The 19749-nt window shown below is 46.3% G+C and overlaps 1 protein-coding gene across 1 annotated transcript in view; it reads left to right on the forward strand.

The window, feature by feature from the left end:
- Positions 1-19510, forward strand: part of wrn (WRN RecQ like helicase) — a 39969-nt gene extending 20459 nt beyond the window's left edge. The window contains exons 30-36 of the mRNA XM_031578135.2: positions 5121-5235; positions 5930-6064; positions 6913-7075; positions 7958-8118; positions 10859-11047; positions 13594-13782; positions 18484-19510. Coding sequence (XP_031433995.1) covers positions 5121-5235; positions 5930-6064; positions 6913-7075; positions 7958-8118; positions 10859-11047; positions 13594-13782; positions 18484-18600 — 1069 coding nt within the window. The 3' untranslated portion in view covers positions 18601-19510. The remainder of the gene's footprint in view (positions 1-5120; positions 5236-5929; positions 6065-6912; positions 7076-7957; positions 8119-10858; positions 11048-13593; positions 13783-18483) is intronic.
- Positions 19511-19749: the final 239 nt, after the last annotated feature.

Consider the following 19749-nt stretch of genomic DNA (forward strand, 5'->3'; position numbering starts at 1 on the left):
TACTCCTTTCCAAGTAAACCTCAAGGTATGCACCAGAGAGACCTGTTGCATGTTTATCAGATTGACATAAGGCCAAACCAGTTGGTGCCATTTAACGAAATGCCGTTATTTCCGCCTGGTGAAACAGAAAGACTGTTAGGTACTACAGGCAGTTGTCACGATGTTTGATGTCTTTATATGCTAGAAGGTGCCATGACCCATGACCTCCTGGACACAAGTAGTTCAGTCTGCTGAGAAGCCAAAAGCAAAGTGTTATCAAACTTCATTCCTGGCTGCATAGACATCACCACAGCTCTTGTCTTCCTCATTACACACACACACACACACACACACACACACACAGCTCCTATCTTCCTCATTACACACACATACACACACACACACACACACAGCTCCTGTCTTCCTCATTACACACACACACACACACACACACACACACACACACACACACACACACACTGTGCTGTCAGATTGTAACCGGGAAGAGACTTTTGTTTTGAAAATACAACTTTTATTGTGAAGCAGGAAGTGGTCCTCATGACAGGAAATACAGGAAGTCAAGTCACTTAAGCACAGGTAGTGTGAGTGTTTGGAAAGCATATGGTGACTGCTAATGGGGGACATAACTTGCTGGCCACTACCAGGGATGCTACTGGTAAGACAATGTTTGATGTTATCTGGTAATCTATTGCAAAAGTGTGCTTTAGTGTTTGAGTTTTGTGGTAGTTTACATGCACTGTTGTTGTTTGTGTATTTGATAGAGGGCAGTTTATGAGTGCTGTATTTTATGGTTTGTTTCTTGTAAAGGTTTTCAACCTGGAAAGACGTGTTTGCTGAAAAGAAGTATTTTAACTCAAATAAAACAAAGAAGAATGAAGAAACCGTCTGAGTCGTTACCATTTTAACCCTGTTGATGGCCAAGGCCTTTTTCAAGTTTGGGCAGAAGTTAAAAAATCCCCTGATAACTTGACAGTTGAAAACCAACCTCTGGAGCAGATATGGATCAGAGATGCTAGAGGCTGCTTTTGAAGAAGCAGAAAAAGCCTGTAGGCATACATATGGACTACCCGTGGAAAGCAGTAACTGTGAAGGATTTGAAATCCAACATAATGTAGTGGGAAAGTTGATTAAAGAAACATCTGACGCATTCGCAGCCTGGGAGTCATGGATTCCTGCAGCAGAGGAAAGAGACTTTCGAAAGCGAAGCAGGGAGCTGAGAGTAGCTTACAATGAGCTAGACATGAGAAAAGGTGAATTTGCCAGAGCCCGGAGAATATCTGTGGAGAAGCAAGGCACTGGCGTGAAACAAGAACACACTGGACCGACAATACCAGTAGTGAGAATTAAACCAACCAAACTGCCCACGTTTAGCGGCTGCAAAAGAGACTTCCACCGCTGGAGGACAGACTGGGAAAGCCTTCAGAAGCAGGGAGAGCCTACCGGTTCGCCAGAGGTAAAAAAGATTCAGCTTCTTGATAGTGTGGAAGAAAAGATTGTGAAAGATCTCCGCTTGTCGACTTACAGCACAGCTGATGATGTCTTCAGAGTGCTGGCAAATAGGTATGGTAACAAATGTGCCATTGCTCTAGAAATTGTTGATGAGCTCGAGAAGATTCAGCCAGTCAGAGGAAATCAGCCGAGAAAAGTAGTAGACCTTATTCAGACCATTGGAAAAGCTCTCGCTGACCTCACAGACCTAGGAAGTACCGGCGCCATCAAAAACCCACTGGTGGTGAGGTCTTTAGAGAGCAAGCTTCCTGAGGGTTTGAAGAAGGACTGGCTGATGTTCATGGTGGATCCCAGCAATGATGTCACTGAAGATAAGCACTTTGACATGCTATTAGCTTTTCTGAAGAAGCAAGAGGAGATCTTCGAGAGGCTAGAGCACCTACAAATCACAGACAAGCCAGAGAGTTCAGACAAAGCAGAAAGGACATTTAACAAGAAATATGCCTCAACTCAAGCCACAAAGGGTGAAGATGCTGAGGATGGGTGCATTATCTGTGGGGATGAGAAACATAAGGACAGGATTTTCTTCTGCAAAAAGTTCAGGGCTCTGAAGTTATCAGAAAAGGAAGCTGCTGTGGAAAGGATTGGTGCATGCAGGGAGTGCTTAGGGTGTCATGAGTATGATGACGGCTGTAGAGACACTTACCTGTGCAGGAATGTAGACTGCAAAAAGAGAGGCTCCTCATATCACCACTTCTTTCTCTGTCCAAGAGGGAACAGCAAGAGGCGTGAACTTGAGAAACCTCAAACAGATGACCGAGACAAAAAGAACTTAACTGAGGAACAGAAGAGATTCTTGGGTGAACTTACCCCTGAGTTAGCTGAGAGGTGCAGGAAGGCCTTCACCAATAATTCATCAAAGGTCAGCTGTCCAGCTAAGAACCAGGTGAGCCTCCTCAAAGAAAGTGGATTGAGAGAACTTCCCGTCATTATGATGTTAATGGAAGTGACCGCTAATGCAGGTCAAAAAATCGGAGCCCTGGTGGATCTGGCTTCAGACACCAACTACATTACTCATAAAGCAGCCAAAAGATTGAATCTTAGGAGTGAGAAGATCACACTAATTGTGCATGGAGTGGGTGGAATGGCTACCAAAGTAGCCACAAGAAGATACCTCCTCAGAGTTCGAATCAAAACCTCCAAGGGAACTGAGAGGGCCCATGAACTAATCTGTTATGGGCTGAAGGAGATCGCCAAAGTTCACCGAGCTGTCAAGCCTGAAGAGCTGACGAGATTCTTCCCAGAAGTTGAACCTGAGGAGCTGAGGAGACCTGAGCAGATTGAGTTGCTCATAAGTCACAGAGAAGGGAGACTTGCCCCACAAAGGGTGAAAGTTGTTGGAGATCTCGTCTTGTGGGAGAGCCCTCTTGGAAAGACAGTGGGCGGAGCGCACCCTGATCTGTTTGAGCAAGTAAACATGACGGCACATGAGTCAAAGACACACTTTGCTCGTTCTATGAGAACAGCTGCCATCAAATATGAGGAGATCCCTGCTGAGGTCCCCTTAATGACCAAGACAGTTCACATGCAAGACACCATCGGTGAAGCTAGGCATACAGCTGCAACTCACCGTGACGTCCTTGAGTGCAAGGAGGCGCGAAGGGTACTGGAGGAAGACAGCTACATGGATGATGTCCTAACATCCCACAATAATTCAAACAGACTGAGCGAAGTGACCAAGGAGATTGAGGAAATTCTACAAGCAGGTGGATTTTCTCTGAAGCCATGGGTCCAGTCTACGCAAAGTGGGAGGCAGGAAAGGGGAGTAGCAGACACCACAACGAGGACGCCCTCTGAGACGCACAAAACATTTGTCCTGCCAAGTCAGTCCGCTGAGGAAGTGGTAACTGACGCCAGGGACAGCATCAGTAAGCTGCAGAGGAAGGCCTTTTCAGCAGTAATGACAAGAGGTCAAGTGAAGAGATGCCGAGGGGTCACCACCCAGGACCACACCAAAGCTGAAGACTCTGTTGAAAAAAATGATACTGACCCAACCCACCTGATTGTCTGCCCTGATGCATCGGAAACTGATCCAGAAATGAGACAGGGTGAAGTTGTGCTGAGAGTAGCACTTTCAAACTCAGCCTTCAAAAATCTTTTGGAGGTCAAGAGATTTAGCTGCTTGTCCAGGCTGGTGAATGTCGTTGCTTGGGTAAGACAGGCTGCTGATAGCTGGCTAGGCCTTAAAGACCAGACCCCAAAGAAATCAAAGTGGGAGGCATCACCCTCAAAAGAAGAGGGGTTATATGAAGTGAAAGATGAGGTGAAGAAGAGAGTGAGGCTGAAGGTGTGGGGTATCGTGTTCAGTTGCATGGCATCCAGAGCCATTCATGCTGACATTGTCAGTGACATGTCCGCAGAAGGATTTCTGCTTGCTTATCAACGATTTACATCACTGAGGGGACACCCCAGCAAGGTATGGTCTGACCCAGGCACCAACTTTGTCGGGGCCAAACCTGCCCTTGAAGACCTCTATCGGTTCCTGGAGAATCTGGAAAGGTCAGGAGTGGAGGAAAAGGTGGCCAAGAATGGCACAAAATGGTCCTGGAAGATCCATCCTGCAGACTCACCTCATAGAAATGGAGCAGCTAAAGCAGCAGTGCGGACTGTAAAGAGAGCCCTCCAGAACGTAGGTGGTAATGGAGTCTTCACATGGGGAGGATTCCAGACCTTTGTGTATATGGCGGCCAATATGGCCAATGAGAGGCCTGTAGATGCGAGAGCACAAAGTCAAGAGGATTGCATGGAGTATATCACTCCAAACTCTCTCCTGCTGGGGCGAGCTTGAGAGGAGACCCAGGAGACTTCCAGTTTGAGGGTTACCCCTACAAAAGGCTGAGAGTGATCCAGTCGGAGGTGAATAAGTTCTGGAAGAAGTGGTGTCAATTGGCAGGCCCGAATCTCTTTGTAAGGAGATCGGCACGCTCCAGAGAAGAGTGACGTGACCTCCTTGGGTTCTGGCACCAGGAGCTCAAGTGGGAGGTGTGCTGTCAGATTGTAACCGGGAAGAGACTTTTGTTTTGAAAATACAACTTTTATTGTGAAGCAGGAAGTGGTCCTCATGACAGGAAATACAGGAAGTCAAGTCACTTAAGCACAGGTAGTGTGAGTGTTTGGAAAGCATATGGTGACTGCTAATGGGGGACATAACTTGCTGGCCACTACCAGGGATGCTACTGGTAAGACAATGTTTGATGTTATCTGGTAATCTATTGCAAAAGTGTGCTTTAGTGTTTGAGTTTTGTGGTAGTTTACATGCACTGTTGTTGTTTGTGTATTTGATAGAGGGCAGTTTATGAGTGCTGTATTTTATGGTTTGTTTCTTGTAAAGGTTTTCAACCTGGAAAGACGTGTTTGCTGAAAAGAAGTATTTTAACTCAAATAAAACAAAGAAGAATGAAGAAACCGTCTGAGTCGTTACCATTTTAACCCTGTTGATGGCCAAGGCCTTTTTCAAGTTTGGGCAGAAGTTAAAAAATCCCCTGATAACTTGACACACACACACACACACACACACACACACACACACAGCTCCTGTCTCCCTCATTGCATGGCCATCCCTGCAGCAACATATTCCTTCTCATTGAAGCCTGGTTGTGTCTCCCCTGTAGGCCTTGTACCTTGACCAGCCTGAAGCAGGTGGATGGGGTGAGTGAAGCCAAGTCCATCATGCTGGAGCCCCTGCTGCAGACCATCGTGCAGTTCTGCAAGACTCACGGTCTCCAGGTATGCCAGCTCTCCTCTCCTCTCCTCTCCTCTCCTCTCCTCTCCTCTCCTCTACACCATTGTGCAGTTCTGCAAGACTCACGCTCTCCAGGTATGCCAGCTCTTCACGCTCATATTTGCCGGGGAGTGCTCAGTATGACAGTCATCGGTTACATCCTTTTTTGGTCATGGGCGATGATCAGATTGCAAATCCTTCGTCACGTCTTGTCGGGTCACGTTAGTCTCTGCGCATTGTTCCGTGTTATCTGAACATAGTGAACATAGTGAACTGATTACGTGTCCCCTTTGCTTCATCCCAGATGCCCAAACACGTGCCTGTTTCACCACTTAAGTCGCTTCAGGCTCACCAAAGGTGCTTTAGCTGTCCCACAACTCTACGCTGTTGCCTAACATATACACTTGCTACATATATATATATATATAAGCACATATTTTTATCTTATTTAATTTAATATTCCCCACCCTGGAAACTGCCCTTCTTGTATTTCAAACTGTTGTTACTTGTTATATGTTATATGTTATAGTGTTATATGTTATTTCTGGTATATGGTATTTTGGTATATGTTATTTTTGTTACCTGTTGTATGCCGTCTACTGCGTAGATGTTGGCTGCCAAGAATTTCGCTGCGCTGAAGACATTTGGTGTATGCGATAATAAACACTTTGACCTAACACTCAGTTATCTGCCCCTCAGATGAGCCTGTCGTCCACGGCAACATCCTCCTGTCCTGCCCAGACTTGCCCGTCTGTGGGCAGCACTACGCCCATGTCGATGCTCCTCAGTGCGCTCGTCACCTACAGACTCTTTCAGCTGGAGGGCAAGACACTGGTAAGGAGGAGTGGAGAGACGTCTTTGATGTTTGTTTTGGAGGCTTTTGAAGTGTTGTTGATCTGCTAGCGGACTGATGATGGTGAGGATGGGGATGAAGAAGCACTCCGGTGAGGTGAAGCACCAGCCAATATCAAGGGTCTTTGCCAAAGCAGATCTAAACTACACGCCAATGCCAAGGGTCTTTGCCAAAGCAGATCTAAACTACACGACAATGCCAAGGGTCTTTGCCAAAGCAGATCTAAACTACACGCCAATGCCAAGGGTCTTTGCCAAAGCAGCTCTAAACTACACGCCAATGTCAAGAGTCTTTGCCAAAGTAGATCTAAACCACACGCCAATGCCAAGGGTCTATGCCAAAGTAGATCTAAACTACACGCCAATGCCAAGGGTCTTTGCCAAAGCAGATCAACCTCATTAAGTTCTCCTGTAATCTCACATCCATAACACGGATATATTGTTTTGTCAATGTCATGTTCATTTGTATTTGTAAACTATATCATATGTAAATATATGAATGAACCCAGTCCCTAGACAACCATGTGCTGTGGTCTAGCTAGCTTTCATCAACCAAGAGACGTGTGTCTCTGTGCAGCACACACCTCAGTCAAGTCACACTGGTGTGTGTGTGTGTGTCGTGTGTGTGTGTGTGTGTGTGTGTGTGTGTGTGTGTCTCTGTGCAGCACACACCTCAGTCAAGTCACACTGGTGTTGCACAAAACTGTTGCCACTGGTAATTATCTTTTAATATCATGTGTGTGTGTGTGTGTTTGTGTGTTTCATGTGTGTGTGTTTCATGTGTGTGTGTGTGTGTGTTTCATGTGTGTGATGCCCTTTGATGTCCTCAGAGGCAGGTGTGTGATGCGCGCAGCCTGCCTCTGTCCGTGGTGGAGACCCACCTCCTGCAGGCCCTGATGGCCAACCATCAGCTGGACGTGGAGAGAGCCGGCCTGACGGCCATCATCCGCAGCACCATCACCCGCATCATAACCTCCCCTCCGCTCAACTCAGGTATGCAGTCTCTGACTCAGGTGTGCAGTATGCAGTCTCTATCTCAGGTGTGCAGTATGCAGTCTCTATCTCAGGTGTGCAGTATGCAGTATGCAGTCTCTATCTCAGGTGTGCAGTATGCAGTCTCTATCTCAGGTGTGCAGTATGCAGTATGCAGTCTCTATCTCAGGTGTGCAGTATGCAGTCTCTATCTCAGGTGTGCAGTATGCAGTATGCAGTCTCTATCTCAGGTGTGCAGTATGCAGTCTCTATCTCAGGTGTGCAGTATGCAGTATGCAGTCTCTATCTCAGGTGTGCAGTATGCAGTCTCTATCTCAGGTGTGCAGTAAGCAGTCTCTGACTCAGGTGTGCAGTATGCAGTCTCTATCTCAGGTGTGCAGTATGCAGTATGCAGTCTCTATCTCAGGTGTGCAGTATGCAGTCTCTCTCTCAGGTGTGCAGTATGCAGTCTCTATCTCAGGTATGCAGTATGCAGTCTCTGACTCAGGTGTGCAGTATGCAGTCTCTGACCCACCTTTCATATCACTGTCAACATGCATGCCAGTGGAATACGTGCTTTGGTGAAAGTTCTCAGTGAATTTGAATTCCAAACTTGGTAACGTTTGCATACACAATAGATTGATGATATCTACCAACAATCCAGGATTTAGACTTTTATTTATTTATTTATTTATTTATTTATTTATTTTATTTATTATTATATTTTTATATATATATATATGATTTATTACTTGCATGCCGTTACTTTTCCCATTCCATGTGACGGCTCTCTGAAAACCTCTGCCATCTAAGACACAGACACGTGTGTGTGTGTGTGTGTGTGTGTGTGTGTGTGTGTGTGTGTGTGTGTGTGTGTGTGTGCTCACACTTGGCTCTTTTCAGACCTCAGCGACGTGAAGGCCATCCGAGCCCGAGTGCCAGAGCACATCAGCACCTTCCTGCTGCGCCTCACCGTCACCCTGCTGCAGAGGGAGGGAGTCCAACAGGGCACAGCCAGTGGCAGCCAGGCCTCGAGGAGTGAGCCTGCGTGGATAGAGAAGCAGGTGAGTCATGGGTCTCTGAATTATTCAGTAATGATCATGACCAGTAGAGGGCAGCAACACCCAACACGTCTTTACAACCAGACAGTGGCCATCGGATCCAGATGCTGGTGAAATGAGGTCGTTGCTATTTGAGCAAATTCGTGTTTTGCTGTTTGACTACGAGTTGGTATACTAACACCTGCTATTTGAGACAATGCTGCCAAGTCACTGCTACTGGCTACATTTGGGTACACTTACCCATCTTCTTAAGACCACGTTCCTTCCTGTCCATTAAGACCGTTCTTTAGTTTTAGTCTGTCTCTCCTGTATGAAGAGAGAATGAGACATTATGCCTGCAGGGAATGCCCTCAAGTTATTTCCGGAAATATTTGGCATAGTGAGTACTTGGGCGCTCTGTCCATTCGTGTTTCACGCCTATTCACACCTATTCACACCCATTCACACCCATACACACCTATTCGCATGTCACACCCACATTCACACCCATGTATTATGCCCAAATACAGCAGTTCAATGCACCCAGTATTTTTCCTCACTACTCCTGTCCAAGTAAACCTCAAGGAAAAGAATTAGTAGAAATGGAATTGTCATGGATAATAATGACCTTTCACGGCCAGCAGAGGGAGCCAGCATCCTGTGTTAGCTGTAATAGTTAATAGTTCCTTCTCATTTGTGACCTTGGCTTTTCTTCAGCATCGTCGTGTTCTTTGAGTCTGTCTCTGTATTGCTGTTTTTTGTGCTGAACTTGCCAGAAGCACAGCAGTCTTTAGACAGTCACATGGTCATATATATGAAATCTTATCATAGCTGTGATGCAAACACGCTCTCTGCGCGTTGTCTGACCCGATCAAAGATGGGTGTCTACCCACAATTTTGTCCTGACAAAGAGATCAATATGGTGAAGAGAACACTCCCGTCATCTTACTAGGATTCATTAAGATCATCGGAAGAGAGAGACATGCGTCACAATGCAACACTTTTAATAATTCCTCCGTGGCACAGGGGAAGAGACATTAGAGTCTTCAGAGGGACATGCTCGTGTCTTCGCTGTCCCCGGATGTCATCGTGCGTCCACGTCTCCGGTCCTCATCTTGGGGGATTAGGGAACATTAGGGACATCCCTTCTTCCCTCTCCTGTCCAGCCTGCGTGATGCCAGCCACTCCGTCAACACCATCCTTAGTGCCCAATGACTGGGCCGCTCGTCACCTCATAAAACCTGCATTAAGAGAGGGGAGGTTTTAAAGGCCAGTCCGACATCTGGCGCCTCCTTTCAGACTGATTACTGCAGACCTATTTTCTTAGCACCCTCTGCCACAGATGTGTTGTCAAGGCATCACGCCCCTCCCCTTTCCTCTGGGATTGTCTGCGGACGTCCCTGTGCCTGCGGGGGAGTATTCAGGACCCTTTCTCTCGTTTTGGAGAGGCAGGATGGGTTGGAAAACATTAGCAGTAGGTGCGGAGTGGTATTGATCTGGTCTGCAAGGCGATTGATTTGGTCTGCCGACAGCGTTTGAGTACAGTTTAGCATTTTGTAGTTTTCTTTCAGGATGTGGTGTGTCACTCCAAGAATGTTGAAGTGTAATAGCCCATACACCTCATTTTGAACTTAAATGTTTGCCTCTGAGGACACGAGTAGAAGGGAAAGGTGGTTGGTTTTTGTGTCTATGTGGTGGTGGGTCTCACCTTGCCTCATGCTAAATGAGTTAAACTAACTTCCGTCCCTCTCTGGGTGACTCACCTCAGAGGCCGCCTCATGTTGGACGCTGCGGTGATCCCTACTACTTGATTCGTCACCACATTCCGAAGCCATTCCAGCCCCGAGACTCAACAGCTCTTGCTGGGATCCCCCTGAAATTCCCGAGATGAGCTTTGGATTATGCGGTGAAATGCAGACTCACTATGTAGGGGCCCTCGTCCCTCTCCCAAGCCCCTCCACCCGTGCCCATCCACATGCCAGCTAAACAAATCCATAGTTTCCTCTCCGGAACCACATTCCATCTGTCTGCATTCCATTGGGATCGTAAAGCGTCGTAAATCTCACTCTTATACAGAGAGAGAGAAAGACGTGGTTGTATCAGCACAGAGGGAGAGAGAGAGAGAGAGAGAGAGAGAGAGAGAGAGAGAGAGCGAGGGATAGAGAGAGGGAGAGAGAGAGGGAGAGAGCAAGAGAGAGAGAGAGAGAGAGAGAGAGGTGGTTGTATCAAGAGAGAAGGAGAGAGAGAGAGAGTGATGTGGTTGTGTCAACAGAGAGGTAGAGAGAGAGAGATGGAGAGAGAGACGGAGAGAGAGAGAAAGAGAGAGGGATAGAGAGAGGGAGAGAGAGACAGAGGGATAGAGAGAGAGAGAGAGAGAGAGGGGGAAAGAGAGAGATGTGGTTGTGTCAACAGAGAGGTAGAGAGAGAGAGATGGAGAGAGAGACGGAGAGAGAGAGAAAGAGAGAGGGATAGAGAGAGGGAGAGAGAGACAGAGGGATAGAGAGAGAGAGAGAGAGGTGGTTGTATCAAGAGAGAAGGAGAGGGAGAGAGTGATGTGGTTGTGTCAACAGAGAGGTAGAGAGATGGAGAGAGAGAAAGAGAGAGGGATAGAGGGAGAGAGAGAGAAAGAGAGATGGAAAGAAAGAGCGAGAGAGAGGGGGAAAGAGAGAGATGTGGTTGTATCTTCTTCCTCTTTCTCTGAAGCTTATTTATTGTAATGATTCTGTTCAGTTCCAGTGATGATTTATGATGTTGTCTCCTGCAGGACAAACCCATCCAAGCCTCCAAGCCCCCACCTCCTCTGAGAGCAGCGTCCCCCCTGGCCCCCAGACCTGCGCCCCTCCTGGCCCCCAGACCTGAGCCCCAGCCTCCCCAGGCGTCCACTGTCCAGCCAGCCCTGGACGAGCTGGACGGCAGTGAAGATGACCTCTTCAGCGAGATGCCCATGCCAGAGGTGAGCCCTTCCACACTCTTAGCGAAGGCACTGAGAATCCCTCACTCACTCACTCACTCTCTCACACACTCACTGTCATGTGCTCACTCACTCACTCACTCACTCACTCACTCACTCACTCACTCACTCACTCACACACTCTCTCACTCACTCACTCACTCACTCACTCACTCACTCACACACTCTCTCACTCACTCACTCACTCACTCACTCACTCACTCACTCACTCACACACTCACACACTCACTCACTCACTCACTCACTCACTCACTCTCTCACACAATCACTCACTCACTCACTCACTCACTCACTCACTCACTCCTCAATAGAGCCCACAGCCTCCTCACACACTCACTCACTCACTCACTCACTCACTCACTCACTCACTCACTCCTCAATATAGCCCACAGCCTCCTCACTCACTCACTCACTCACTCACTCAATAGAGCCCACAGCCTTCTCACACTCTCAGCGAAGGCATTGAGACTCACTCACTCACTGATTCATTCATTCATTCATTCATTCATTCATTCACTCACTCACTCACTCACTCACTCCTCAATAGAGCCCACAGCCTCCTCACACACTCACTCACTCACTCACTCACTCACTCCACACACTCACTCACTCACTCCTCAATATAGCCCACAGCCTTCTCACACTCTCAGCAAAGGCATTGAGGATCACTCACTCACTCACTCACTCACTCACTCACTCACTCCTCAATATAGCCCACAGCCTCCTCACCCACTCACCCACTCACTCACTCACTCACTCACTCTCTCACACACTCTCTCACTCACTCACTCACTCACTCACTCACTCCTCAATAGAGCCCACAGCCTTTTCACACTCTCAGCGAAGGCATTGAGGATCCCTCACTCACTCACTCACTCACTCACTCACTCACTCTCTCACACACTCTCTCACACACTCACTCACTCACTCACTCACTCACTCACTCCTCAATAGAGCCCACAGCCTCCTCACACACTCACTCACTCACTCACTCACTCACTCACTCACTCACTCACTCCTCAATATAGCCCACAGCCTCCTCACTCACTCACTCACTCACTCACTCACTCACTCCTCAATATAGCCCACAGCCTCCTCACTCACTCACTCACTCACTCACTCAATAGAGCCCACAGCCTTCTCACACTCTCAGCGAAGGCATTGAGACTCACTCACTCACTGATTCATTCATTCATTCATTCATTCATTCATTCATTCATTCACTCACTCACTCACTCACTCACTCACTCCTCAATAGAGCCCACAGCCTCCTCACACACTCACTCACACACTCACTCACTCACTCACTCACTCACTCACTCCACACACTCACTCACTCACTCACTCCTCAATATAGCCCACAGCCTTCTCACACTCTCAGCAAAGGCATTGAGGATCACTCACTCACTCACTCACTCACTCACTCACTCCTCAATATAGCCCACAGCCTCCTCACCCACTCACCCACTCACTCACTCACTCACTCACTCTCTCACACACTCTCTCACACACTCACTCACTCACTCACTCCTCAATAGAGCCCACAGCCTCCTCACACACTCACACACTCACTCACTCACTCACTCACTCACTCACTCACTCACTCACTCCACACACTCACTCACTCACTCACTCCTCAATATAGCCCACAGCCTTCTCACACTCTCAGCAAAGGCATTGAGGATCACTCACTCACTCACTCACTCACTCACTCACTCACTCCTCAATATAGCCCACAGCCTCCTCACCCACTCTCTCACTCACTCACTCACTCACTCACTCACTCACTCCTCAATAGAGCCCACAGCCTCCTCACTCACCCACTCACTCACTCACTCACTCACTCACTCACTCACTCACTCACTCACTCACTCACTCCTCAATATAGCCCACAGCCTCCTCACTCACTCACTCACTCACTCAATAGAGCCCACAGCCTTCTCACACTCTCAGCGAAGGCATTGAGACTCACTCACTCACTCACTCACTCATTCATTCATTCATTCATTCATTCACTCACTCACTCACTCACTCACTCACTCACTCCTCACACTGCAGCACCGGTAACATCCCCACTGTGTCCATGCATGTCCAAAGGGCTAACTGACACAGCGTTGTTTTCCCCCTGAAAGCGCAGTGTTTGAAGCATATTCTGTACATTCTGATTGATTGTTGTAGGTGCTTCTGGTCATTGGTTTGCCAGGTCAGTGAGAAACGCTCGTAAAGAATATATATTAACATAATTAAGAAATGACGCATTTGTTGTACCCATACCTTTAATTCATTTTCAGAGATTTTGAAGCATTTTTGTATTTGTATTTAGCATTTTGTTTTCAGCACTCTGTTGCTGGAAGACTTTGGGTAATTGAGTAAGTTAATTTAGCATTAACTGCTTTCTAAATAAGCAGTGTGTTTGGAAGCACTTTCTGTACTGATTGGAATTTCCATTTCAATACATTTTCTTGTGAGTGGAACTTTCTAGACTTTGTAACTAATCCTTTAACTTTTTCACAATCTGTTTTCCTCAGGATGAGGTTGGGGTGAGCGACACCAGCGCTGCTCGTGGCAAGTCCTGTGCCGGAAATGCCCCTGTAGTTGCCTCTCTAGTTGCCCCTCTAGCTGCCCCTCACACCTCCGCCATGGAGTTAGCCTCCTGGAACCAGGAAGAGCTGGACACCGACACCCAGGAGCTGTTCGCCGACTCCCCACCGCAGCAGGTAGATCCTCCTCATGTCGTCCGCGTTGCGAGATTAGCCTCCAAATCTGCCGTGGGTGGCGATTAGCGCCCGTGATGACGGCTCATTACAACACAGGGGTAATATCCTTAACTTAGCTTAACCTGGGGAGCACGGCGCTGGTGAGGCAGAGGTCAGAGGTCACGGGTTCAACACCCCATGGAGTAAAGGCGAAGATAAAGAGGAAAAAGCCTTGACCTTTGACCCACTCCTCTGCCTCCTCTAATTGGCTGTGGGGTTTGCTTGTCAGGGGGTCCCTGGGACAAAATGTGGAGGCTGTCGTTACGCCACCAGAACATTCTAGAAATCAGTCCTCATTTAGCATTTTATAACCCGTCAATGCTGCGCCCCAGAAAAGCCATTGAGCAGATATGGATTTTGAATCAAACATCTGCAAGGAAGTGACTGACCAGTTGCGCTGGAGGTTCGTGTGTGTGTGTGTGCGGTGGCCAGTTGCGCTGGAGGTATGTATGTGTGTGTGTGTGTGTGTGTGTGTGTGCGGTGGCCAGTTGCGCTGGAGGTATGTATGTGTGTGTGTGTGTGCGGTGGCCAGTTGCGCTGGAGGTATGTATGTGTGTGTGTGTGTGTGTGTGTGTGCGGTGGCCAGTTGCGCTGGAGGTATGTATGTGTGTGTGTGTGTGCGGTGGCCAGTTGTGCTGGAGGTATGTGTGTGTGTGTGTGTGTGTGTGCGGGGGCCAGTTGCACTGGAGGTATGTGTGTGTGTGGCCCAGGCCCTGTAGGAGTCGTAACCTCTTATTGCCCGTGGCCTCATAAATCCTCTTCAAAGCAGAAGACCTCCATTCTTCCCGGTGGGCCTCCTTTTGCACTCTGCAAATTGCCAGACTCACCTGTGGTCCTGTTAGGGTTTAATATCTTAATAAAATGATTAAGTTATTAGATGCTGGGTTATGCTTCTGCTCAAGGAGTTTTATTGTTTTACATAACGTATATTTTATGTTGCGCTTTCCCATAGCATAGAGCAAGGTTCTTTTACTAGTTGGCCGTAAGTTAACAAGCTAAGATAAAAGCTTTGGCCCAGTGGTTTCACCTCACTGTCAAATGCCTTCGTGTAAGTAAGTCCATCTGCTAAAAGACTTGGGTGTAAATGTAAATTCAGGCCTGTAAATGTGTCAGTGTGTTCAAATGTGGTGGAACAGCCACCCAGTGGCTGATGAGCTGGCATGTTTGTGACGCTCCTCGTGTGCGCTGACCTTTTGACCCTGCCAGCGATCTCACGTGTGAAGCGAGGTCAATCAGATCAGCTTTGTTTGGGCGGTCTGAGCTAACGACGCAAGGACTCGACCTTCTCCTCCGGAGCGCAGCTTCTGTTTGACTTGTGCGACTCGGTGGAAGACAGACACACATAAACACAGTCACGTACATGCACACGTTAGTTAGCACTCCGTCCTCTAAGCACCCACTTATACAGTCCATAGTCCATGTTCACACAGACACTTGCACGCATGCAACCAGACAGACAGACGCACACGCACGCACGCACGCACGCACGCACGCACGCACGCACGCACGCACGCACGCACGCACGCACGCACGCACACACACACACACACACATCTGGATTCTCTTCTGTTTGGCCTGTCCTGGTGCAAAGGTTTCCACCTGCTTGTTGCCCTCTGCCAGGTCAAAGCCCAGAACTTTTGACAGGTCAAGAAGAAGGAATGTATACAAAGTCATTGCAGACGCATATATGTGACTGAGGTCAACATAAATATAACCAGATACTAATAATGTGCGCTGTGTTGGAAGTTGAGGGGGGGGAAATGCCACAGAGGTGATGATGGGATACAACATTATTGTGATTCTTGAAGTTTCTGCTTAAGAGACTTCTGTCAGAGTATGTCCCAAATAAAAGTAAAATCATAATATTAAATAAATAAATATAGTTATACTCGGCACTGCTTTATCAATATAATATGGTGAATTGTGCTACTACAATATAGCAATACTACTGTATTGATTCTGTTCTCCCACCTCCTATATTTGTAAATGCAGATAAAACATGTTCATGTAAAACAAATTTGGACACTTGTAGCCTCATAAACCTCAATGAAGTATCTTACAGGATTTATTGACATCGGATGGGCATCTGATTCCCTGTACAACCCTTTATTTAACCCTTCACACTGTCAGGAGCATGTATGTATTTAACCCTTCACACTGTCAGGAGCATGTATGTATTTAACCCTTCACACCGTCAGGAGCGTGTATGTATTTAAACCTTCACACCGCCAGGAGCATGTATGTATTTTACCCGTCATACCGTCAGGAGCATGTATGTATTTTGCAGGTGCAGCCTCACCAATTTGACATTGGACAAAGAATAATGTTTAAAAAGAGGCTGTCACGACCGTTTTAAATAGATGATGCATGATCCTGTAAATAGAAAAGTATAATTAGGGCAAATCATTTCTGTCAATGTCTGTGAAGCATGTGCTAGGTCATACATTATTTGATCTCGGTCCACATACACCGTTAATGGACCTTTACTTTTTGCACTTCAGATAGAATTCATTTACTGAGTTAACCTTAATAGATCGTCATTCGTGCATTCTTTTTTAGGACTCTTTTGAAATGAAGCGCTGGATCAATACGTGCGCATTAGGGTCTCCTTCTAAAGAGATCAAGGCACAGATCCGTTTCCCCGCTCCCCTGGGTCTCTGCAGTGAGGTCACCAAAAGATTTAGCGCTGACTGGATTGAATGAGACAAAAAAAAAAAAAAAACCCTGCTCTTCTTAAGAAAATGAAATTTGGAGGGACAGAGGAATGGCTTACTAGGAATTGTGATGGATGGTAATCCGATGTTAGCCGGCCCAGGGCTTCCTGTATTGACGTGGCTGGACTTGCGTGCATGTCTGTCTGTGTGTGCGTGTGTGTGTGTGTGTGTGTGTGTGTGTGTGTGTGTGTGTGTGTGTGTGTGTGTGTGTGTTGTGGGGCCTGAACATATTTACCCAGAGGGTGCATACTCTGTTCTATGGACCCTGCTGTTGTGTTTGTGGTGTACAGTGATGCTCTGCCCTTTTGCTATCTGCTTTCCCACGGTTACATGATCACAACCTGCTAGGGTGCCATCTTTAGCCAATGACATTAGTTGATTTTTTTTATTTATTTTTTTCAAAACATTTTTCCAGGACATGTATCCCTCGAGGAGGTTTAAGCTTAATCTGCGAATAAAGTATTTGTCCATTTTGGCACAAAGTGAAGTTATAGGACACATTTATTTTAGTTGCATAGCTTTGGTATGACCGCCAAACACCAGGAGGACATTTTCAGTTCCAGTTTACTCCAGAAATGCATCCCGGCTACTATTTCCAAAATGTATATTCCCTATTTATGTGGAAATGTATTAATCTATTGGTGCCCCTTTGCAAATCACATGACCCAAACCTTGGGTACAGAATCATGAAAATTCTCATCCAGCATGGCTCTAAGCTCAGTCTGATCATCAGTGTGGGTTTCCATGCTCAGACCAGTATAGAGATGATGGCAGTACCCACTGTCTATGCATACGTCAGTATGATATATACGAATACAATAATGTCAACCCTCATTAAATGTTAAATGTAAGATGTATGTAAACATCGTCCCTCTGTGATTCACTTTGCATGTATGCTATTGACGGCGTGTATTATCTGCAGTATGTTTTACCATTAGCTGTGTGTGAGAGGTAGTCATGTGATGTAGCAGTAGAGACCCATTGTGGGTTAGTGGCGCTACGTCTTAGCATCTGTCTTGACCACATTTGCTCTTTAGCTAGATGAGGGTTCTCTGGGATCATGGTTCTGTGTAGAAGAAAGCAGGTTTGGGTGCAAAGGTTAGGTTCTCCACTAAGCCGTGTGGTCCTGATGTTACCACGACTGTCCAGTGTTTACACTGCCCCGTGCTGTGGGAAGGTCACGAGGTCAGACAGCTTATCTAATGGTGGCTGACTGATGTCCTCTCCTCTAATCTGCCTGGACATGTAGACACACGGCACTGCAGCACAAGTGTGTTAGATCCGATCATTTGATAATGACGTCCCCCGACAGAGTTAAGAGGCGGCAGTGGTACAGTAGGTAGAGAAGTCGTTTAGTAATCAGAAGGTTGCTAGTTCGATTCCCTGTCGAAGCGTCCTTGAGCAAGACACTGAACCCCTAATTGCTCCTGATGTGCAGTGTGCCATCAGTGTAAATGTAAAATGTGTATACATTGTAAGTCGCACATATGTAAGTCGCTTTGGATAAAAGCGTCTGCTAAATGACTAAATGTAAATGTAAATGTTAAGTGATTGAAGTTTCTGTCAAATGCCATTAGTTTGTTTGTTTGTTTGTTTGTTACCTAGGACACGGTTTTCTCCCCACAGATATTTGAACTTGTTCTCTAAGACATTCTGCAGCCAGGCAGACTCTGTAGTTCTGTTTAATTTTGAACATTGATATGCAGAACTGACTTTGTGGAGGATTGCGGTTCAAACTGGTTAGAGAGACTCATGGAGGAGGGTTAATGATGTTGATATTGATATGATTGATATATATATATATATATATATATATATTAATTTATATACAATGTGTATATAAATAATATTAATATGTTTGATGATGGATTGATATAAATATATATTAATATATGTAATATTAATATGATTTATGATTGATAATGATATGATATTGTTGTCGCTGCAGAATGTGAGCCAGACAGCCAAGAGGAAGCTTCCTGAGTGGGCTGTTCCTCCACGGGCCTCCATCTCTGGGGCCGCTTCGGCAAAGAAAAACAAACGGAAAAAAGGACTGTTCATGTAAAGTCTTCCTGCTCACCAAAACCCGCCTCTTTAACAACACAACTCCTCTCCATTCTTTCTTTGTTTTGCTGCTAAAATACCTGAAGTAATTGTGTAAATAATTCACTTTTGATGCCATTGTAATACATACATATGTACGTATATATGTATATGTATATTGTCATTGTAAATGTTGACAATGTTGTTGTTCATTTACCCAGTGATTCATAATGCCACAGACAATCTGTAAAATCTGAGTTAATGTCACGCGCTGCATTAAAGAGGACGAAATGGCATCTTGCCCCATGTGTTCATGTAATCCCACGGAAGATCAGTCCCTTGGCAGACACTAATTTCATTGGAGATTAACTGAAAGCACTGGGATTATTTGTCACAGATAGTGTGCTATACTGGTGAGAAGGTCCCTGGAAGAGAAGATGAAGACCTGGCATACATGCCAACTTGTGAATGTGTTTATGTCTCTTTGACAGCCTTTAACCAGTCTTAAGTGGGATGTGTTTATGTCTCTTTGACAGCCTTTAACTAGTCTTAAGTGGGATGCGTTTATGTCTCGTTGACAGCCTTTAACTAGTCTTAAGTGGGATGCGGAGCTCATTTTGTTTTGACGCATAATTTGCTGAGGATGCCTCGGCCTGATAATGTATTCTTGCACTGCAGCATCCACACAAGCCTCTGCCTGTCTTGGCCTTTAATCCTGGCTGGTGTCTGTGTGTGCACTGCATACTTGTGATGAGAGAGGATATGGAATATGTTCTCTAGTGAACTACACGAGGGCCGCCAATCTCAAAGCTCTGACCCGGAGACTTCCAAAATGGGCTTTGAATGTTAGGATGATATTTTTGTGACTCTTGACTGTTGTTATTGGTCTACATTGAAATCAAATACATCTTTGTTATTTATAAAGCACCTTTGAAAAACAACTCACGTTGACCAGAGTGCTGTCAGTGGTGTGTGTGATGGCAGTAATGTTGTGATGCCGTGTGATTGCATGTGTCCCCATAGCCATTTGCACACATGCTCGTGGAAGGCAAAACACACAGTCAGAATGGATGAGAGTCACTAGGCCAACCAACATATACTAAACCCAACTTGGCTGATATGAGCTGCAAAGGCGATGAAAAGATACGTTTTAGGATTTAATAATCCAATA

Source organism: Clupea harengus, chromosome 12 (genome assembly GCF_900700415.2).
Source record: "Clupea harengus chromosome 12, Ch_v2.0.2, whole genome shotgun sequence".
NCBI lineage: Eukaryota > Metazoa > Chordata > Actinopteri > Clupeiformes > Clupeidae > Clupea > Clupea harengus.